This window comes from Molothrus ater, chromosome 1, assembly GCF_012460135.2.
Source record: "Molothrus ater isolate BHLD 08-10-18 breed brown headed cowbird chromosome 1, BPBGC_Mater_1.1, whole genome shotgun sequence".
Taxonomy (NCBI): domain Eukaryota; kingdom Metazoa; phylum Chordata; class Aves; order Passeriformes; family Icteridae; genus Molothrus; species Molothrus ater.
Window position 1 is genome coordinate 40,077,812 of NC_050478.2, and position 24,856 is coordinate 40,102,667.

The following is a 24,856-nucleotide window of genomic DNA, read 5'->3' on the forward strand; positions in this document are numbered from 1 at the left end:
AGGTAGACATCATACTGGGATATATAAAAAGAGACTAATTCTGAAAATTTTGTATTCTTTCTACTTTGTATCAAGAAGCTTCTCGGAGTAATTAGGTCCAATTTTGATCACTACACTTAAAATCATGTCAATCTTACTTCTTAAGTCATGTTCTGTAGACTTCTGATCATTCTCATTTCTTTCCTTCTCTGTCTCCACTTTTTTTATTATTCAGCTCAAATAAAATTAAAAAAAAAAGAAAAAAAAAACCTGGGGGATACAACATAAAAGAAAAACCATATATAACTTTTACATATTTCCACTGTGGGGAGGAAATTTTCAGTAATTAAGTGTTTAACTATTGCATCTATCTGGGATCCTGTAGAGAGAAATATGTGTTCATATTTCACTGTGTAACAGGTTTGAATGCACACAGCAAACAGCTTTTGGGGATATTCTGGACTCAGTGCTATCAGAGCCCTTATATGACACTTCAGATTGGGTCTGAAAATTCCAAGTGCCATATACATCCCATAGGTGCACAGGCATAGGTCAATCTAATGTCTCCTGGAAACCAGACATACATGAAATATAAACCCTTTCAAGCAAAGACCAAAATTTTCTGCAAGCATCAGACTAAATGCAGATGTTATCTTCATATGAAAAAAAAATACTTAATCAGACATATGACTGTTTACTGTAAAGACAGTATTTGCATCTCTGCTGTTTCCAAACTGTTTCTATAACATGACATTTTTAAGACTGACTGGTCAAAGACCTGTCAGGAGTGACTTCTAAGGCTTGGAAGTGGACAAGATAATCTTTGACAACTCTTCCTCCCTTATATTCTGCAATTCTATTAAAAAGCTTTGATGCACTAACAAACATTCAGCAACTCTTAAAAAATTATACATTCAAAACAGTTCTTGTATTGTCACTTTATTCTCCAAAGTTAAATAGTATAAATTTTAACAGGTTCCTTTCTTTTAATCACACCAACATTTTTAAAATTTAGGCATAAGTTCTAGTACCTGCTACTTAATTAGCAGAACAGAATGGTGTTACAATGGAGTGAAAGGTGGAAGAATTAGAAAACAATTTGTGGAAGTCTTCATGACATTCCTGAGTCCTCGCTCATTTCCAAAGGATATGTATGCAGCAGTGCATGGTCATGATCATCCACATTTTTATTTTATAAAAATTTAACAAGTTTTAGTGATAATTTTAACAAAAATATTTTAATGTTCTATATTGACTATATTTCTGAAATATTAATAACCTGTTGCATGCCAAGTGTTTTAAACCCAAGCATACTCATTGCTTTAACCAACACCAAAACAACTGCTGCACACAGACACGGTTTTAAGAAAGAAAATCTTTTATGCACGGAATGGCACAAAATCTATTTCTAAACACAAAGGAAATTAAAATGAACATTAATCCAATCTTTATGTCTTTTTCTGAGTTAACAAAAAAACTTGATTAATTCAAATCGAATTGCTAATTAAGTACTACTTTGCAATGCATGTGGTGATGCTTAGAAACTGACACGATTATTAGCACAACAATTGCCAGCAGAGCAGAACTGAATTTGGACATGGAGAAAAATAACTGGGTGAAAAAACAGTTAAATTATGTTGTGTTTCTTGGTCCTTCATATAGCTATGATCCTCAAAAATACAATCAACTCATACTCATCTCGATGTGGAGTATGAAGGTTTATGTCAGAGATAAAGGTCAGGAAACTGCATCAGCTATTTCAGGTTTGGTCAGGTTCTTTAGTTTAAATTTAGTCATTTACATATAGTTTGAAAACAGCTACACTGCTTCATTTACTATTTTCAGCCAACAAATAGTTGAAGAGCCTCTGCAGGAGAGATAGGCAGACTTCCTAGCATGGGCTGTAGCTAGCCAAGCTGCCTGCAAGAGGAATAATCAGAGTATGTTTTCTGTCAGCACCAACCTAGTCCAGTAGCACAGCACCTTGATACCTACAGACCTAGCCTGGGAGGGCCAGTGCTGACCTGCAGCTAAAAATCCTATCTAGATAGAAGATGCGTCACTGTGGTCTATATGCTGGGTTAGGCAAAGACCAGTCCAAGTGTGAAAACAGGAAAATGCAGAGAGCAGCCTTGCTAATGGGCATTCTCATGCATTTGAACACTAGGACAAAACACTCAGCTAAGGGCAACCTAAATGAACCTGCTCAAACCAAGCACAATTAATGAATTCTGACTCTTCCATTCTGACATGGAATGGGGAGACACTCCATAGATCAGAAAAAAATGCTGAACCTACCTTTCCCACTATCTAAGCATCATCCCCATTACTCTGAGTAATTGGGAACTTGATCTGAATACACAGATTTGCATATGTGAATTTTAAAATGAAATGCATATTCTAGTGACATCATTGATACAAAAATGAAAATAAGTATAAACTCCCAAAGAACACAGAGAGGCACGGAGAAAGAAAGTGACAGAATATATGTGCTTTATGCATAGATCAGAACTACAGAAACTGAGAAAAGGAAGTTGTTGTGGAATGTCTACCATATCTGCCCATTTTTAATATATTCTCAGAGCAGTAGAAGGTACAAATGGCTCATATTTTGTCATATATTTCTAGCTGATGGACTCCAATTATAAAACTTATACTTTCCTCTACCACATTCAAAAGACAGGACTGAACAGTATCATTCTATATTGTTTTGGGTATATGTATATTTTACATATTTTACATTTAAAAAATGTGGAAATGAGAGAAAAGTTGAAAACCTTTTAGGATATATACAGTAAATGAAACAATAATGGATGATGCCCATGTAATGAAACACATGTTTCCAAAGTAATAAAAGTGACTTATTTTCACTGTTTTCTAAACAGACAAAATCCATTTTTCAAACCTATATACTTCAAAAGGCAATCAAATCATAGTTTGGCTATACATTCATCTCTTCAAAGGAAAATATTAGAAAGACAATTCATTAGCTAGATCAACTACTGTTTTGAGACTTATACTTGCCTTGGAACACAGAAAATTCAAATTTGCTATTGGTCTGTTTGGTGACCTTACACAAACTACCTTTTTCCTTTCCACCTCTTCCTACCCAGAGCATGAAAATATAATATTGATCACCTTGAAATGAAAGGTGCAACATGAATTATTAATGTTAATAAGAAAGAATTATTGCCATTATACTTAATTGTTTGGGTGGGTCTTCTGTAGCACATGTTGTGTCAGCAACCTTGACCTTTCAGAACTGAACACACAAAATCTATCAAACACCTGCCACCCCTATATCTGTTTCTGCTCTAACATAAATAGTTGCTGGGGAAAACTAGGAAATATAAGAATTTGTGTGAGGAGCTGATGACGATTCTTTTTACTGGGATTATTTTCAAGAATAGATTTTATGGTATATTTACCACACAAGGTAACTAACTGACTGATCTGCCTTTCAACTGCCTGTTTACCAGCTACCGAGCTGTAGTTTTAAACTACTTATAAAACAAATTCCACTCTGGCTCCAAAATATCTCTGTTCTTCAGTTCCATATACAAGGACAGAGAGTACAGTCCTAATTTCAGAAACATTCACAATGTAACACAACTGGGATGAAAAAGGAGGCCATAAGTACATTTCAGTAGAGAAAGCATATAAGCTAGCTGGTTCCAAATTCCAAACACCAAATCCTCTGACACTATGGAAAAATGACAAATTACTTGGGTGTGGACTTGCTGGGGCCTTGACTAAGATAAATTAGGCCATCTACATCTCACAGAGCTTTTATTTCAGGAGCAGCTGCTTGAAATTCTTCCAAGCGCTTTTAGTCAGAACATTGCCTTTTTTTTTTTTCAAAAAGCACACTTTTCAGGAATAATTATTCTCCTTATTAGAAACCCTTCAACTTTATAAAGTTTTCCTAAATACCAGGAAGAAAGAAACAACATGGCTCTTTCTGTCTCTAAGCCCTGTAACATGCCTCTGAAATTTGAAAGATCCTAGCCTGATTTATTCTTATTTACAACAGTTTGCAACATTAGGACTCATTACTAAGCAATATTCCCCTCCATTTCTTCAGTGTTCTTGATCTTTGTCAGAATCTCTTGTTCTTTTAATATGCATAAAAAAATATCAATTGGAACTAGAACTTCAGTGTTTCCTCCTTGAGAAAACTAGCCATTATTGCCTAAAATACACAGGCAGTTTTGTAGATAGGTGTATTTTCCAAGTATTGATACAAAATACAACTATTCTAACTTCAGTGTAAAACTATCCATTCTATCATATCTCACAAATATCTGGGTAGGGCATTCTTTTCTCAAAGACACAATAACTGCATCAAAATCCTAAATCTAGCATCTTTACATCTATAGCACATTTTTTTGCAAATTTCATCGCAGTTATGCAAGAGAATGACTATATCAAGATACAAAAGATAATGGCATACAATAAGCTTCCAAATCTGTAGGTTAAGAAAATTTAAATGAAAAACACATGGAAAAGTTGCTTATAGTATTTTAAGTTACAAATCCCACTCTGTATCTTTCTTTCAAACCAATACTTCTTACATTTTAAAAGGCAGTGGTTTGTTACAGTTTGCCGGCAGGTTTTGGCATTCTTTTTTATTGAAAAAAATGGTGCAATATAAATAATTATCTTAGACTGATTGGTAAAAAAACTCCTGAAAAAATATTAACTATTGATACAAGTTACTTATTTTTGGAAGGTGAAGACTAGAATGTTTGGTACCAAGTGTTCTAGAAAACCATTTTCCTACACAGAGGTTCTTTGTATAAGCTACTGAGCCCTGACAAAAGGAATCTAAGAGATGCAATATCTGAACAGATAAGAGTGGCTGTGTAAATTATAACTTTATACTGGAATTATTTTAACAATTTTCAAAGGGCAATTTTGCTACACAAAAGCATTGTCCTTGTATTTTTAAATGAATTCTCTGAGATTATATATGGTAGATAAACTACCAATGTTTTTCATGAAGGATGCTTAAAACACAGCCTGAAGCAAATGGAAGAACTGTAAGTATTTCTGCAGAACTGTATCAGAGAGTTAGAAAACATGAACAAATACCTTATCAGCACCACTGGTCTGTATTTTGCAATCTGTAATTAAAAATTTTATTCTTGTAGGTTCCATTTTCTAGGCGTCATTGTTTATGAATCATTCACAAGATTATCAACTTGTTCCACCCTAAACAAGTGTATATTCTCCTATTCACAAACCACTCGCATAATAATTAAATGTTATCAGATATTATCAAAGCTTGGAGGTAAGAACCTCCATAACAATGACATTTTCCAACATAGAATGACATTGGGTTTTAAGATACTGTCATTTTTCCTGCATAAGAATGTCCAAAAAAAAAATTAATGAATACCTTGTTAAAAATAAATTAAAGAGCCTGAATGGAAAAATGTTACAGAAGGATGTGTCTTTTAATTTTGATTCATTTTCTGCTTTGCTGCACCTTATTTTCTCAGATATGGCAAATAACAATAACAAAAAGTAAAGCTAATGCATGTACTTACTTGTGATAAAATGGGAAGTTGATGGTGATAAGTTATTGCATTTCAATTAGCCTCCATGAAGTACCACTGGGTTTGTCTCCTCTCCCAATCCAGTTTCTTCTCCAGCATGAGATGAGAGGTGGATAAAAACTCCAGATATTTCATCATCACATGAGGCAGAAGTGAGCTGACTTCTACCATGTCTGGACGTGCCTCTCCATCAGGAGTCAAGCAGCTACAGGAAAAACATTCTCTATTTACTTGTTTCCTTTCCACCACTGAATTTCTGCCCTGGTAATTATGGAGTTATGCCAGCCAGCACTGCTCCCTCATCCTGCCTGGGACAGTTTGATGCTGGGCAGCTTTGGTGCTGCCACACCACAGCACAGCCTCCAGCATCAGCTGGAGCAATTATCCTTGACACTGACCCAAACTGAACTGCTACTGGGAACTGTGGCTGTGCACTCCCAGACACACTCAGGAGTGCCTGGGGCCTTCTCCTGGGATGGGAGAGATGGAGTCAGCCTTGGGGGATTGGGTTGGCACTATTTAATGTCTTTATTAATGACCTAGATCATGGGAGAGAGTGCATTTTCCAAAGGTTTGTGAACAATGAATTAATTACAGGGATACATGGGCAGGGCAGTTGTCAGAGGGACCTGGATCACCTATTCTCAGATCTGATTGCTACCTGCATAAGGCGAAGGCATGGCCAGATCCTTCTCAGGGGTGCACAGTGTTAGAGCAAGAGCCAAGAGACATAAGTTAAACCACAGGGAAGTCTGGATAGATCCAAAATTTGTTATTATTATTACTATTACTTTTAATCACAAAGGCAGACAAACACTACAGAGGGCCCAGAGAAGCTGTGGAATCTCCATCCTTCAATACAAAAACGACATAGACAAAACCCTGAGCAGTGAGCAACCAGATCTAATTGTATCTGCATTGAGCAGGATGGACTGGACTCTTCCAGGGGTCCCTTGCAACCTAAAATACTTCAACAGGTCTATGTTAAAGGCACCCTAGGTAGCTGTTTAGTAATGGTAATAATGTATTATTAGGTCTATTTTTAAATCCCCAAAATATTTTCTGCAGTGTATGCAATGTAGGACAGGAAAGCTGCTAGGGACAGTCGTGCAGGTATTAAAAAGTGTCTTAAATCTGTTAACTCCAATGAATCTTGTAATTTACTACGATTTACTTGCACAGCACCATTGACCTGCTAACACAAACATATAACCCAACACTGTTCCTCAAAGAAAATGTCATACAATGACTTATGATTTGTACAGCAGTTCTTTCTAAGTAAAACACAACTGACACGCATAGTAGCACTTTTGAAAATGCTTTACAATGCTTGAACTTCTTGATTTTAATATTTTTGTTTGAATTTGATGTGTTAAATTAAATGTGTTGATTAATTTCACTAATTTTCATAACTTTAAAAATATTTTTTACTTTAAATTTTGTATTTATTTTAAAGAGGTGCAAGTTTTCACCCTTAAAAAATACTTTGGCTTAGGGTTTCCTTTTGATTTTTTATTTTAATTCACTGAAACTGACAAAAGTTCCAAGACCAATGGGAGCTGGAAGAGTTTTTTAATAAGTCCTATATCCATTTCCCATGCATCTAAAAATTATTTATGACTAAACATCAAGTAGGTTGATGTTCAACTCTGAAGGAATTTTATGGCTATGATTCCAGAATAGAATCCATAGCCATACTTTCTTTAGAAGCTTAAAGCAATAAAACTATTTTAATTGCCTATTTTAATAACAATACTAAAGAATAGTAATGATAACACTAAATGAAAATTTAGAGCTGCAACAAGAAGCTTTCGATATTTCTTCAAATCATTATCAAGAAATTATTTTTTCACTTTCAATATTCATCTTTGAAACGTGTTCTGTTTTAGTCATTTGAAAATAACATCTTATCTGTTAGTTTCCTCATCTATATAACTAAAATCTCATTATTACTGCTTTTCTTTGATGTTTTTATTTTTTCTAAATAGCTCACATAGCATTAGCAGAAACCTAAACATAACAAATCATTTAAGATTTAACCCATAGTAAGAGATATTATTAAAAACAATAACCCCCAAAAATTACCCATAACAGAAAAACTTTATGCCTCACATTGTTAGTAAAATATGTAGAAAAATTCTTGTGTAATGTTAAGATTTTAACATTTTCATTAAAATTCATTTCAGAAACTCTTAAACTTAAATGTTAATTCTATTAGCGCCTGTACTCTCCATTGTTGTCCTTTATCCACAAGGTCTTTAAGCAACAGAAACCTTTCTGTACACTAAAACATACTATAAAAACCTTAGTTTATAACCTTACACAAACCTTTTTTGTTACATGCTTTTTAGAGACAGAATTTAATATCTGAATGAAAAAGTATAAGCATTTTTATACTAAGTGTTTTGGGTTTTTTTCTAAAATGGAAAAATCAAGGGAGCTAACTAAATCTCTAATTCACTCTATACTTTGCCTTACACATTACATTATCTCCAGGAAGATATAAACATAGCTAAGAAATTTGTGATGAGCGAGTGTAGCAAGTACAGGCTCATCTTTTCCTCCATTGCTTTGTTACCTCTGCTGCTGTGCAAACAGAATTATAAGGTAATGAAAAACATATTTCTATCAGTCAAATAAACAGAAAAAACTATGAACATGATCATACAGTGATCTATAAATAATATATTCTGATGGGGTTATTTCCTTGACCACAATCTGCATTTGAAAATCACTCAAATTATAGATTTTTATTGGGAAAAAAATGATGTGCAGGGAATTAAGTACAGCACTGATACCTTTAAATGTAAATTTCAGTACTGAATATAAAGGCTATACTGGCTAAATGAATGCCCTGATTATACTGGTATGAGTTTTCCAGTTGCATGTGTGCAGCTATATTTTACATGTTATTATGGGTGTAAGGAGATAGCTCTGTTTTTCTTTAAATCCAAAGATATTTCCTATTCAGAGACAAATACCGGCAGTTGCTTAAGTCTGCAAACTGACACATTATCTCTGCTGGAAGCATACAAAACAAAAACATCTTTACAGCAGGATGTTGAAATAAAATGAGTAATTACCTCTTAATGGTAAATGAGACATTTTTAGAGTACAGTCCTTCTGGCACAGGTTCATACACAGCCCCTACTATCTGAAAAATAAAAAAAAAATCTACAGTTTGTTGAAGAAAAATACTCCAGTATTTATTTCAGCATCCAGTATGGTAAGTGTTGTCCCTTGAAACTATCTGATGAGCATTACATCACCAGCTCTAACTTGCAGAACAACTTAGATGCAGACTGTCTCCTTCAGTCAGGTATCCACATCAGTGTACTTACTGTAGGTTAAAGTGCTACAATATTGAACATTTACAAGCAATTTTTGCATTGGTAAAATGGTAAGACAGCAATTCATACAATGATAAACACTTGTGCTTGTTCACAAGCCACACACATTAGAGCTGAGAGCAGTTTATGTGTCAATAAACTTAAATATAAATTCTCTTGGATCATGACAACACATGCAGAAATAACTGGGAGGTTGATCTGGAAAATGTGGATACCTCAGTTGCCAAGGAGGGCATATTGGTGCTGTAAACTGGTGGGCTCAGAGTGGCCATCTGTTCAAGGATGCATCCTGCAGCCCAGACATCAGCCCTCTCTCCATACAGCTCACCCTTTACAAGTTCAGGACTAGGGAGAAAGCAATGCAAGCCACAAGTGTTTTATTAATTCCCCTAGAAGTAGGCTTATTTTCTTAAAAAAAACCCAACCAAACAAAAAACAAACAAACAAAAAAAAAAACCCAACTCACCCAATATTTAGTTACTCATTACAACATAATTACACACACAATTACATTCAAAATGTTGCATATGTGTCATTCACCAGCCAAATTCTTTAAGGGGAAGTACAATTAATAGATTTTCAACTTCTGCTGCACTTTTTCTCACAAGAGCAGGGGGTTACATTTTGTTCACTTCTCCTCTCCACTCACATTGTCTTTGGACTTACTGGACATGAACTACAGCATTTAGAACAAGTTTACAATGATGACATTTCAATAAAACAGACTAGAGAACAGATAATATGGCTTCTCATCTCATAATTCAGATATCAGAAAGATTGAATACAACTATGCTATTTCGAATGATAATTGATGTAGTTTTGCTATTAATGTAAGTAAATGAACTTGACTCATTGTATCATTTTCATCCTCTTAAAACTACTGTAACGCATTCCTTGTGAGGATGTAACGTGCACACTCAGCCGGCAGCCAAATGATAATACAAAAAAACATTGTAAAGTTACTTTTAAAGAAAATGGACGAAGGCAGTAATTTTATTTTGATGCAGTACAAAACAGAATTTATTTCCTTTGTTTAACTTCCTCAGTGCAGTGCTTTTCATGAACCTGGATGATAACAATTTACACTAATAGGTGTGTTCTGTGTTGGAGTTCAAGTCTTAGCAGTAAGTAAAGATCATATCACAGAATGTGTTTGATTCTTTTTTCATTCAGAGATATAGAAAAATACTTGACTTCTTTCATCTGTAAAATTAATTTGAAATCCAACTTGTTTACCATTTTCCTTCAGCTTAGAATTTGGAGCCACTTTTTCTTCATAATTATAGTACTGATATCTTTGGTAAAATGCCTTATTTTGGTGCTCAGAGGTACTGTGTAAATTCAATTAATGATGCTGGAGGATATCCTGCTGTTATATACAAAATGCAGATTTTGAAAATATATGGGATGAGGTCCCTAGACAAAAGATAAGATTAATTACATGAACTTTACCATAGAAAGTCAGAAGAGAGGTCACAGTGCAGGGAAGTGAGAGGGACTGACAGGTCACACTCTCCTGATGAAATTATCAAGCAAGATACAGATTCTTGGGTCAAATCTAATAAGCAATTTTCTTTGAATCTTGCTGCTGCTGTTACATAATTACAGAGTGGGTATTGAATGTTGTTTTAGGACATAACAGTATTTCTGTAATCACACTGTCTGAGACACTAATTCATTAGATGTCCTTGTGAAAATTTCCTTTTTGTGTATTAAAAGTGTCTACTAGCAAACATTAATACTGCAACTTATCATAGAGATGGTGAGCTCAATAAGGCAAAGCCCCTATCTTAGTCAAGTTCTAAGCATGCTCCGAATCAGAAAAAAAATCTGAACTCAATTTTAGTCTTTGTTCTAAGGATAATTTTCATCCACAGAAAGATCAACTTAAAAATTATTATTTTACATTATTAATTTAATTAAAATACCAAACTGAGATTATTCAAGCCAAATTTAAGTAATTATGGAAAAATCTGTGTAGCAGCCACAGAAAGAATAAGCTGAATACAATTGAGAGAGAAACAGAGGCAACCATGTCCTGGCCTACAGCATCTTGATTCCTGAAGATTTTTCCAGAGAAAAATCTTGCCTGATGTCCAGAGCAAACAGCAGCCCATCAGCTGGTGACATGGAAAAATCATACTATGATTTGGAAATCATAGAAAGAATACAGTGCTGACAGGGTTATAGTTTTAGCATGGTTTCACACAAAAGCACAGTAGCTGAAAGTTAATGAAGTCGTTTGTTCTGTTTATTCATGCTGAAAGATTTCTTGTTCTAAATGCTTATCTAATCCCTCTTTTTTTTAATCAAAAAGACTTGTAGCAGAATAGTGTTTGATCTTTTCTTCCAGAACAAATGTCTTAGTCAGAAGTCTCAGATATTGAGAACATTAGGATGACCAACACCTTAAAAAATACTGTCTCCTGCTTAAGAAGTACTTTAAATTACTGAAGCAGTGTTTATTTAATGTGTCCATGAAAGTTTTACAGAGAATATAAATCCCCTACTTATATGATGCTATGCTTTTGTAGCTAGTTAGTTCTGTAATTTAGATTTTTATCTAGGATTTTCAAATATTATTTATTTACTTTTCAAGGGACGTAGTAAAACCCATCACCATGTTCTACAGGCTTGCCTCACCATCTGCTAGTTAGAAATGTGGGTGGGGTACAGTAGCTGATTAGCAAAACAGTTCTGCAGTCAATTTGCACGTTTTGGATCCTCAGTGGCAGGGATGCCAAGCAGAGAAAGCACCCAGATCTTGTTCCTGTACACTGCCACCCACCAACAGGAGCGTGGTGGGAGTACATTTGGTTTGCCTAATTCAGATGACAAATGTCTATAAACTGTCACTGCTTGGTCAAGACCAGAAAGAATATGTGGAACCAGTCTTACTCACAAACACTGAGAATACAAGCATTAGTATGACTTTTTTATTATTATTTGTAAAGGCAGTACTCATCCTTTAACTTTTAGCTGAAGATAACTCAATTGACTGAAACCAGATAGCAGTACTAATTAAATTTTTAGCGAACAGATGTCTACATCATAAAATGCATTTAAAACAGAATACAGAAAGGGGGAGCCCCTAAGAGATTATGAAGATTTTAATTTCCATTGCTCCAAGGGCTGAGCTTACTGCCACTAAGCAGCAGTGCTGATGCTATTAGCCACAGCTACTAGAAGTGGCAGCATGTAATTCTTGCAGCTAACATATTCAGGATAATAGCTCTAAGATATTTTTCATCTAATAGCTCAAGATAATTTTCATCTAAGTTTGCAAATCACTGGTGATTTCCAACTTACATATTCAAGCTGAAAAAGCTTACTCCAGCATCATTATGCTAACTGTAAGAGAGTCCTTCACTAAACAAATGTCCATAGCAAATAAAAGACTAAATTCTTTTAAATGAAAGACAGAATTATATCCACAGAATAACCATCCAAATTCTCAGCATCCTTTAACAGACAATTTTATAATTGTTTCTTAGAAAGGTCAACATACTAGCACTGCTTTTATTCTTAATAATAGAATCATCTGTGACCATGGCCTCAAAATGAGCCACTGCTTAATCCAAATAGCTGGTTTTCCTTCTGAACTCCTTTTTACAAAATTAAGCAGCTATTTTAAATACATGTTTCCCATACTACAGCACATTTATAATTAGGAGGATTTTTTAAAAAAAGAAACAATAATAACCAAATCTTGTCAGTATAGTGCTACTTGCAAAACATCAAACACATTAACACATTTAACCAAATAACATCTACATGGCCTTGGAGATAGTTTTACCATCAAGCTTTTATTTATAATTTTGCTTAGTGATGTTATTTTACCATTGCTTTTCTTCAAGAGCTCTTTTAACAGAGATTTAAACAGACTGTATCCCAGTCTGCTACATTTGCACGACCACACAGCTATATGAAAGATTACTATCCTCACTAGATTAGCTTCTGTCCACATTAGTTATTAGTGGACAGAAGTGCCAAAATTAAAAAAGAAGTCCTAAATTTGGAGAGGAAGGAAAAGAGGAGATGAGAGAATGATGTTTTCAAAACAGCATTAATTTTCTAGAACCTCTAAAGCTTCTAAAGAACATTATCAATACTTTCAGGCTGACTTTACATGGGACACTGCCAGTGAAGATTTCCCAAGCTGCACAGAACTTCAAAGAGCCACTCATGACTTATCTTGGTGCAGTGTTCACTGGTGCTTCCAACAGGTGTGGGAACACACTGGTATGTGGCATTCTGCAGTAGGAGGGGCACTTTTAAATGAGACTTGGTTTCAACTGGACAGTTAGGAATTCATGAAAACAGCAGTGATCCTTCAAGGCTGACTCACAGAGAAGGTGGTGGTTATAATGAAAGGCAAAACAAAGAATCATCTGCCAGTGGTGAGGATTTTAACAATGACAGTTATTGCTTTTAGTCTTTAACATAACTCCAATTCATTACTTAAACTTTGATGGAGAATTCCAGCAGTAGGTATTAGCTATACAAACACTCATGCCTAGAAACCATAACTATTTCAGGAAACAATCCAAGCTGAAAATAACTGGAAAGTAGCAAAGAATCCAATATGCTTATCCCATTCTTCCTTACCTAAGAATATTGGTTTTTTTCCCTCTGTTGGAGGCAGGACAGTTGGAGAGACAGTAGACAAGCTTGCCATACACTGATCAATGGGGGGTTTTTGTTTCCTTTAGTCCCAAATGCTAAAAGAGTCTCTGCAGCTTCTATTTACTTCAGGTAAGTCGATATCCTTGTTAAAATAGCAATATAGTAATACTCACTTGCAATGGATAGCCTTACTACTTGCTGGCAGGACTCACCAAAGCAAAGCAGAGAAAAGGATTTTCACAATCTTTGTACCTATGACTGCCACAATTAAAATGAGTATTATAAAAATGAAACCTGCTGCTCCCTGGCCCAGATAAACGGGGATTTATCCAGTAGTGCCTTGAAAATCTTCAGAGGTAAAGACTACACAACCTCTCATTTCCATATTTGACTGTTACAAGTAAGAAAAAAAAAATTGCATATATCAAGTTAGAATCTCTTTCAATTTATGTCTATTTTCTCAGAAAAGATTCAAGACCATGAATTGCAGTGCAACAAATGAGAAAATGCTTGTATTTGGACAGCATTTCTAGGTTTTTACTAACCCATCTTCATTTTACCAAACTACTGCAGGATAATACGTGAGTATTTGGAGACCACTGCAAAAAAACCCCTACATTTACTCTAGAATCAGTTCTCTGAGTCACAGAAAGAGAGAGGAATAATGCAAGGAAAAGGAAAAAAAAAAAAAAACAACAAAGAAACACCACCAGCACAATCCCAAAATGAAAAATAGAAAAGCAGTTGCTGCATATCACAATTTTTCTCTGGATAGTTTGCTGCAAGCTACAGATACACATTCATTACCATAGCTTCATAATTACCACTAAAACCAATGGAAAAAGAAACAGGAGCCACAAAACTGACAGTTTGAATAAAGAGGTCCTGTGAATAATGCTGAAAGCTATTCGCATTTCTCACCCACATAAAGAATTCAACACAAGCCTTTTGGGGATAGTCTGTCTATCCCTTGAGTGATGAAGCAGGAACAGGATTTTCAATCACTAGTTAAAATTTTACCTTCACAGTTTTCTATTTTGAAATGGAAAAAGTATGGTCAAGGAAGTCTATAATAATTTATTATGTTGTTGTCTAACTTGCTACCATTTTTCTCATACAAATTATGTTAAATATTTTTTGGGAAAAAATATACCTATAATTTCTTATTCACAAAAGACATTTTTGCAGACATCCTAAACTTCTACTGACACTTAGAGAAAAATTCATCACTTATTCATCAGTTCCACCAAGTTTTAAAATGTACAGGGGTAGGGAAGAAATTTACTATCTTCAGATGGCAATTTTACATTGTGATAAATCCTCGCGCCACCAGGTGGGGAATGTAATTTTAAAATGGGTGAAGTCAGCTAAGAGAGACCACTTTCATGTGTATAATTGCTCTCTCATCAGTGTAATCTCAACAGTTTCATTTCCTAGTCCAACCATTGCCTGCCTCTGCCCAGAAAGCTCTGCTATATTCATATAATTTCTTCTATAGAGAGGCAAAACCAATCCACAGTCAGTGACAGGCCACTAATAACTGTAGGATATAGCAGACTGCATCATGCCTGCCTTATATTTTTACTAATATCTTCAAAAAAACCACCCGGTTTGATGTGGAAGGATGCTTTTCAATGCAAATAGTTGTAAATTTGTGTAGTCTGTCTCAATCTCAAATGTTAATGAGCATTGAGAAACATGTAAAAACAAGATCCCAGTAATAAACCAGTGTAAATTTCAGTTACACTGCCGTTGATCAACAAATTTAGAAAACTCACTAACTTACTGCTTCCTTTCAGCACAATTCACTACCTCTCTGTTTGAAATAATCAAGAAGTTTCACAATCTACTTTCTTGGGTTGCTTATTCTATATTTTTGAAAATAAAGATATGGACATCCAGTTAACATTCAGCAACAGATTCATATTTCTTTGAATTTACAAACCTTCAAGCTTTTATGCATGCCAACTTTATACAACATTGCTTAGCAATGCCAAACATACTAAATTTGAAAAATAACTTATGGTCCCTAGCACTGTAATAAGATATTGTTCCAGAATACATGAAAAACTGCCACCAACTCACTTCTAATTCACCCTTGCCACATATGAATATAAATCAAATTACATTTTTAAAGGTTTATTCTATTGTTGTTTACTCATATTGCATTGTTAAACAAAACCAAACAAACAAACACCTTCTTCATACCTAAATCATGAAATACCCAAGGCAAAAGCATGTTCAGAGCACAAGGTCCTCTTCTCAATTCGTAAGTGCAAAGAGGCACTTGTAACTACTTTTTTCCTCCATCAAAAATTTAGACCACAAATGAAACTGTGACGATCACAACAGCCTCATGTGGGGTAAGTTGTTTAGGCTGTATATTCAAAAGATACTGAAAGCCAAGATGGTGTCTTGCTTCTGCTGTTTCCAGTCACTCTCTTTCACCAGGGTCTGCTCTCCTGTGCCAGCACAAGTACTTCTACAGCTGCTTTACACATCAAAGACCTAAAATATTTTTAAGCCAGCTCAGTTCTCTAATCTAGTTCATCATTATATGTTTACCTAAATGCTTGTGGTTGCCCTGGAGTATGGCTGGTTTAGGTTGGGTGGTTGCTGTCACAATTGCATTTTTTTGCCTTGAATCATTTCATTGACACAGTTTATATCACAGCCTCAGAAACAACTGGTACTGGCAGAAGTTTGGGAGGTTTTTTCCTGTGGAAGAGAGATACTAAATAGAACTGCCAAAGAGTCAGCTTTAGAAATATAAAATCAGCTTTCACTGAAACACAGCTTTCAGTTTTACCCTTAGCTCATAATGCTGAACTGAAACTCTCTTTTACCTTTACTAAGAAAAATTAAGTCAATCAAAATATAACCATACAAGAAAATGGATAAAAAACTTCAGCCTATCTATTACCAGTTCCTCTTTCTGGGCATAAAGCCTAGATAAAAAGCTGGTGAAAGGAACAGAAGAATATTATTGTCAGGACTTGTTTTCATACTCAGAAGACTAGCAAGTTATATTCAACTACTACACATTCTCCTATCTTTGAACTCTGTACCTTTTCTGCAAGAGTGTACATCTCTGGCAGACAGACCTGTTTTTTTGGGGCAACTTTACACTTTCACTGTTTTTACACATATGAACTTCTAGTGCTAGAGAAAACAAATGCTAAATATCAGCCCTTTCTGAATTTCATAGAGCAATGCAGCTCATTACACAAGTGTCTTCTTAAAACTATCTTTAAAACCAAAGGATATATTTCACATATATTTCCTGATTATGTTTCTAAGGGACATCCATTTCTAAATGTTCCCATGTCTGAATACACAGAAAACAACACCCTCCAACAACTCCCAGGTATGGCAATTGTTTACTTGCTAGGACACCACTTGCTAGGACACATTGGCTTAAGTATCAATAGCAGGTAGAACAAGAAAAGAATTCTCATTATGTAAAATGTCATAGGTTGAAAGCATGAGAGACATCAATATAGCAACTTTCTGAATATGTGGCTTTGCCAGAAACAGTGTTGCTAATCCAATCTATGTTTAATTTGGCATTGTGGAACAACAAATTCAACAAAAAACCCACAAAGACAAAACAAACAAAGAAAAGAAAACACAACCTTCCCTGCCCTCCCCAAAAAAAAAAACAAACACAAAACTAAACATAATAGAATCTGTTTTACACTCTGTAAACTAAAGTCCCTACAACTGTGAACATTCTCGTTGATTTTTTACATATATGTGTGTGTATGTGCATGTCCTTGTGTGTCTCAGTATATATATGCATATATATGTACATGCACATATGTGTGTATGCATATATACACAGTACTACTGCTCAAAGACGTATTTTGGATCTCTAGAATTTTCCAGACAGAATGTTTCATTTCAGAAACGAAGAGGCTTGGGAGCACTTAGAGAGTACAGTACTATTGAGTTACATTGGCTATAAAAATTGGGAGAACTCTTAACATAATCCGAAGGCCCATGTCTCAACCTTTAGGTATCTATTACAAGTAGATCACAAATATCAGAGTTTCATGGGCTGTGATGTGCATTTACCCTCAACTGAAGCACTTCTATGCACTTCTTTAAAAGTTACACAATGTGCTGGTTTGGGCTGATGTAGATTTAACTTTCTTCACAGTGGCTGGAATGGGGCTGTGTTTTGGGTTTGTGCTGAACACAGTCATGGTAAATAGGGAAATGTGTTTGTTACTGCTGAGCAGGGCTTACACATAGCCAAGGCCCCTTCTGCTTTTTGTACTGCCATGCTGGAAAGGAAATTGGGAGTGCATGGGAGGCTGGAAAGAGACAGAATGGGACAGGTGACCCAAAGTGACCAAAGGGATATTCCAGACTATATGACATCATTCTTTGTACATACAGAAGGAGGAACGGGGGACATTTGGAATGACGACAGTTGTCTGCCCAAGTAACTGTTACATGTGATGGGGCCCTGCTCTCCTGGGGATGGCTGAACACCTGCCTGCCCATGGGAAGCAGTGAAATCCTTGCTTTGCTTTGCTTGCATGCACAGCTTTTGCTTTCCCTATTAAACTGCCTTTATTTCAACCCATGAGTTTTTCAGCTTTCACGCTCCTGATTCTCTCCCCAGTACAACTGGTGGCTGCATAGACTTGCTTGATGGCCAGGGTTAAATCATGACACAAATCTATTGGCAATGTGTTTTACCCTTCATCAGGATAGGGTGCATAGGCATATTGGGAAAATGTCCCATAAAGATACAATTCTGTTTGAATTTGGCCTTCTCCTCTATATACTGTATCTGTCCATCTGGAGAAAAAACTTGCTGGGAGTCAGTGTGGAAAAATACTATTCTCTCTAGGCCTTCATTAAAAAAAAAAAAAATTGTGTCAAGGACAATTTTAAAAGCCTTGCAGCCTCTATTTGAAAAGTTCATGTTTACATCAAGCCAATTCTTTCTTCAGTTGTATAACTGTTACTAAAGAATGTCACAAAGTACCACCTTTCACACTGGGATAAAAATACACTTATCTAATTAAACTTAAAATGTGCACAGCTGTTTCAACATTTTTTTGCTTCTGAATTTTCAAGAGTATTATATGCATCTTTGACTAAGTTATAAGAAGAAATCACAGTACCATTAATTTGTAATTTATTGTTCCAGTATTACATACAGAACTGCTGGGAGGCTTAAAACAGAAAAACACATTAAAGTTGTAATTTATATCTGTTATTCCTTCAGACACATCATGGAACAAGATGAAGTATAAAACAACACGAGGAAGTATAAGCTGCATTCTGAACCTTAAAGAAACCAAAATTTCCTTTTGATATGATTTATTATTTATATTATCAAAACTAAGAGTCACTGCATGGTCCACCCATGGGATGTTATACCATTTATACAAAAATACCTATCAAATTGTCAAGCTGTCAGTTTTAAAAGAAATGCTGTAGACAAATTGTGGCAAATGCTGTAGACAATTAGCTGTGGCAAATGCTATCCATACATATAAAAACCTGAACCACTCATATTCTAAAAAGGTACTCCTAACATGCATCTGCAGATTCTTCTAAGAAGAGTTTCCCTCCAACTAGAGATGTTTTTTAGTGAATTAATATCCCAATTTCCCATAAAATATATCAGGAATTGCCATAAGTCTGTAACTGTATAACAGAACAAGAAAATATTTTTTTTTCCCTTTTATCTATGGAACAGAAATCTGAACAGTTAAAAAATGGTAAAGGATTTGCTTTTTGAGATACATGCTTTTGGAATAAACTTCATTCAGTGCTTTTATCATGATTAAAAGCTGGATAACAAAGCTTATCAAGAAATTGCATGAATATTTACATTTTTGAGGGAGACATGGAAAAGTAAGTATCTGCAAAAAGACAACACAAGCAATAGCAAATCCTATTCTACAACAACTCTAAAATAAACCAAGATCTTTGATAACTGATTTCAAAGAAGGTGTCAATTTCATCTAACTTTAAACTCCTCTAAGAGATTTATGCTAAGATCCCTCTGTAGCAAATGAAGAGAGATAGACACACCAGTTGGTTGATTCATCTCATCAACTAAACATAACTGTTTAAGGTAGATGGGATGAAATTCATTATCAGAATGCCCATTTTTTCCATTACTTTCAGTAATCATTACTTTCAATAATCTAGCTGCTTGAGTAAGATGCCCAGCTTTTAAATTGCTGCATATAAGCAAGATGAATCCCAGCCACACAGAGACTTGTTTCTGACAGTAACTTGTGTCTCACAGTAAGGTATGAATTAGATGACTTTGCAAGTATTTGGATTTGCTGGAAACTAATACATAATATAATTAACTAATAACAACTCTTCTGTCTAGCAATCACATTCAGTACGGTTTAAATGGAAAAATAAAAACAACCAGGAAAAAAAGCAGACAAATGAAAATTTTACCTAATAAGATGGGGATTTCATTGTTTTCTTTTGCATAGAATTTAAAATTCTCCAATCTAAATAAAATCTGGATCTGTTGATCCAGATGCCCCCAACAATCATGACAAAGGTCAATGGGTTAAATAAACACACAGGCTTATAACACAATAATCTATACATATTTTATTGTATTTTTTATTAAAATGTATTGCTTCCTACCTCACTTACTGAAAAAGTAAGGTTACATCAACTGGAAAAGTAAGGTTACATGGGAAACAGCAAAGACTAAAGAGAAGGAAGAGATTTGAGACATCACCTCATTCTGTTCAGCCCACTAACAAACCCCAGCAATGGGCATCCTTGAGAAATAGATCAGAAGCAAAATAAGACAAGACATCCAAATGGAGCTGTCACATGATCCTCCAATGAGAAAAACATTTAATTCCACAGCTTTCTTCTCCAAATTCTCTCTAAAAATCCTTTTCAGGATAAACTAAAGCTTTTATAAGTTCTCCTTGAGATGGGAAGTAGAAAGAGAATCAACATACACATTAATTTGTAAATAATAATCAACAAAACCCACCCACAAATTACATTTACATATCCTCTTCTCTCAATTTAATAACTTGGCACATTGCTCTCCATAAAAATACACAAACTAGTTGTCTGTGAGTGGGATCACATAGTTAGTAACACTGTACTCTCTCTCTAGTCATAAAATCATTTACCCCTGCTTGTGTAGATTAAATTGTGGAGAACCTAGAGAGATACTGGGCAGTAACCCAGGAAAACAGCTTTCTTCGGCAGAATAAATAGCAAATGCAGACATATGAGTCTGTCTGAAACCATGGGGTATTTAAATTCAAACTCTTTCAGTTGGAATATATAGAACAAACCAAGGAAAGACTAAGTTTGAACAATCCTTGATAGAGCTTTGAAATCTGGCTTCTATGAAAAAGCAAGCAACTGAAGCAAGGTCACACAAGAAACTCAACCCCAAGACCCAAATGAAAAGAGCAAACAGCTTTAACTGACTATCAAAGAAATGGTAAAATAGCAAAGAGGCTCTTTAGGAAACATCCAAGACAGCAAGATGACACATAGTGGCACAAGAAATTCAAACAGCATACTATATACTGAGCAGCAACGTAAAGAAGAACAAGAAATAGTAAGATTTAGAAATAGTAAGGATTTGCTAAGGTACTGATACAGCTAAAAACTTGCATATAGAATAGAATGGAAAAGTTTATTTAGAAATAAACTCACCAAAACTACTCTAAGTCCTGCAGTTCAGGTGTCATAAGAACACAGTTTATCTTAATGTAGCTCATTTAACATTCTTAAAATAAAAATGAAAGAAGAATTTCAGCAAACAAATGCCAGTAACATTGGACTAAAAGACATTTAGAAGATGATAAATTAGTCTGATTAAATGACTAATCTTATTCTGTTGAAAGTATTTGTTCATTATCATTATTATCTCTTCCAAAGAGATAATAATATAATGATTATTATAGATGAAAATAATTGCTGTACAACTTGTATAAGTTTTAAGAACTGAGCAGTACATTGTTGATTTATAATGTATTATGGTAGTAAAACAGTACTAGTTTTTTCCCTCAAGGTAGCAGTCTAAAGTCACCATGGAGCCTATAAAATTATTAGATGCTACATCCCACCCCTCAGCATTAAAGTAACTCTTTAGAAGCTGGATCAGCACCATTCACTTGATAGAAAAGAAGTACAGAAAACTGTTTTCACATTCCCTTTCATGTAAACAACTTGTGCTGTGACTTTAAGCTACTTACAAACCCTTGTGAGTACAACTCTACTCAGGATAGGAAAAATACATAATATGGACTAGTCCATGTTACTTATAGTGTGGCTGGTCGTCTTTTAGTCCAAGATTTTTTTTTCCTCCTTCCTTTTCCTTCCTGTCTGGTATTAAGTTATCTCTTATGGTGAGAATTGTATAATTGCCACTGGAACATTTTTCTGGAGATAAATACAGATATCTTCATGCTTTCTTACTTTGTTTCACATAATTCCAGTTTTACTTCCAAGTATAATGCTATCTCACACACAACATGGTATTAAGTATATTTCAAATGTCAGGTGACAGTAAACTAGACAAACTTCTTATTTAATAAAAACTATATAAAATTAAATCATTTGAACATCTTTTTGTAAGGCAGTCTCTGTCAAGTACTTATAATGTTCTTCCTTGAGGTTTTTCCAGGTGTCTTTTTAGTCACCAGGTGCTCACAATGAAACATAATGTTCTAAACCGAGCTGTCCCATGGGTTACACACAGGGACAGCGCTGCCTGTCTGTCCAACCTTTATTCTCCCTGTGGATTCCATCTCTAATTGGACTGGACTTTTTGCTGATGCCCAGTATTATAAACTTATGTTTACACTACAACCAAATTTTCACAATTGTATTTCATTGCTATCTTTCATTCTCAGAGTGAACACTTGTATTAAACAACTTTCAGAAGATCCTCTGGTAAAAAAATCAGTATTGATGTACTGAAAGGACTATTTAACTTTTGTTACCTTTCTATTCAAATCAACAAATCCCCTCCAGGAGCCATCTGTTCCATGAATGGCAAAACTAGCACAAGACCAATTTTCCACTAGTTTTCTGTTTCGTCTCACCATTACACAATACCTTCAGTTTCCTATTCTCTGGGTTGTCTAAACATACCAAACTGCTGTTACACAACAGCATATACTGCAGCTTATTTTGGAAATTTGGAAAAATTCAGCTGAGTTTAAAAACTTTTCTCACCAAGACTGAATTGTTTCACTACTTGATATCCATCACCAAATTTTCACAAACATTGAAAGAAGCTAAACACTCAAACATGCTTGAAATTAGTGAAATGTTTCAGATTCTATTTTTGGAGGAATAAAGTACTGCTGGGAAATCTCATCATCAGTTTGACCATATAGCATCATAAAGGCTAAAAATAAAGTATTTCTGAAAATACAACACACTCCCTCATCTTAAATTACCTTTCCCAAAACAAAAATGCTTTAAGTGAAAATATTATGTCGCCATAATAAGCAATGCAGCTACTGCAGGTCTCTACATGAGAAATCATACCAGACTATTGATTTATGCAATGCTGTCACAAGATATGGTTATAAAGAGAAGCAGTGACCAGTACTAGAAAAGAAATCTGGTTAACATAATACAGTACAGAGACCCAGTGTGTAGTCCATAAACATAAATGAAGATCAAGGAATATTTTCTCCTCCACAGCAGAGAAGATGAGGGAGTAAAAATAATACCTCCAATTACCACTGAAATGGGAGTTTCCTTAAAACACCGGAGCAAGAAAATTCCCCAACACTGGCACAAAAAGCTAAATAAACAGCATTGTTCTGTGCATCAGTTTTCTAACATTTGAAAACAATTTTGTTTCAGAAAGATCAAGTTAGCTCACCAACTAAGGTAGAACTTTCTTGCCTGCTTCTTAATGACACCTAAGGGATCTACTCATAGTTTCTCAACAGCTTTTAAAGATCAGTCAAGTTCTCAAGCAATTATGATGGGACTCTCGATTCCATCCAATCTCAAAATTAAGTTAATTTCCCAGAGTTCATCTAAATTGTCTCTATACATATACAATTATATACATCTCTTGATCTGCTGGCAATATATCCTCTCTTCCTAAATCACAATCCTTTTTTTGAAACAAAGAAATGGAAGGTATAATTGAAAGGAAACATCATTCTCTATAACCATGGACAATTGCTGTGTCTCTTCTGGGAAGGCCTTTAAGACAGCACAATAATAAAGACTGTCACCACTAACTTGGAGCAGATTGTTTCTAGTGACTTATGAGCTGGGAAAAGACTTCAGGATTCATTATCAATTCCCTAAAGCAGTCTTTTCCTCAACTTTTAATGTATTAAGTGTAAACACATCCGTTTAATACATTTGGTATTCTAAACACACACACTGCTGGATTTTTAAGTTCAGGGAGATAACCAATTAAAAGGAATTTAATTAGTGTGATAGCAGAATGCAACCTAGTATGAAGTAAAATTAAAAACCATCACAATTACAAAGCATAATTATATAAGCCCCTCTCTAAACAAAAAACAGTGTCTGCAGTTATTTTATGATGACACAAGGTTCAAAAAATTGCATTACCAAATTGATTCAGCCAAGCCCAAATACAAACATGTTTGGTACATACAGTGATGTGTTTTTATCTGAACCATTTTGCATAATATTGCTTAGTCAAATTTAAACAATAAGCATCAAATGCTACTTTTGATATTTATTGTCTTGTTTCTGCACTGTATTGTCTGCTCAAAGAAGGGTGGGTGGCATCTCAAACTACTCAAAACTATTACCTGTCAATTCAGAAGAAAGCTATTTCTGCCATTCTAAGAAGAAAAAAATCTCTCACTTCTCTTTCTCTTTTTGGTTTGGGAGGTTTTTTTGTGCATTGATAGGTAGGCACTTTTTAATTTTTTTAATAGCCTTTAACATCTACTTAAATCATACAAAAAAGCACCATTAAAAAGTCTAGTCCAAGCACTGCTTAAATCTATAGGGTCTGATTTCTCCTTCAAGACTTGTGCTAAAATACTCTGTCAGTTCATCTTATTCCTTGCGAACAGGCTTCCATTTCAAAAAGCCCACTGTCACACCCAGAACTAACCAAGCACCTTGAAGGTGGCCTCCAGTGCATGGTGCTGTTTGCAAAGCCTCTTTAGCACTCTTAAATTATTATGACATTGGAAGGACTAATATCTTAGCCTGTCATTTTAAATATTACTCAAGCATATATTTTAAATACAAAGACATCTGTACTCTATCCTTGTTCTCCTTCCTGACTGCAGACAGACAAGGATCACTGCTTCCATGATTTTGCCTGTGGAGTAGAACTGACAA

The 24,856-nt window shown here is 34.9% G+C and overlaps 1 protein-coding gene across 1 annotated transcript in view; it reads right to left on the bottom strand.

Annotated features, from left to right (window-relative positions):
* The window catches only part of NEK10 (NIMA related kinase 10), a 78,107-nt gene that overhangs the window by 24,021 nt on the left and 29,230 nt on the right, over positions 1-24,856 (bottom strand). The window contains 4 exon segments of the mRNA XM_054514329.1: positions 5,532-5,745; positions 8,624-8,694; positions 9,106-9,235; positions 15,594-15,613. Of these exon segments, the coding sequence (XP_054370304.1) occupies positions 5,532-5,745; positions 8,624-8,694; positions 9,106-9,235; positions 15,594-15,613 (435 nt within the window).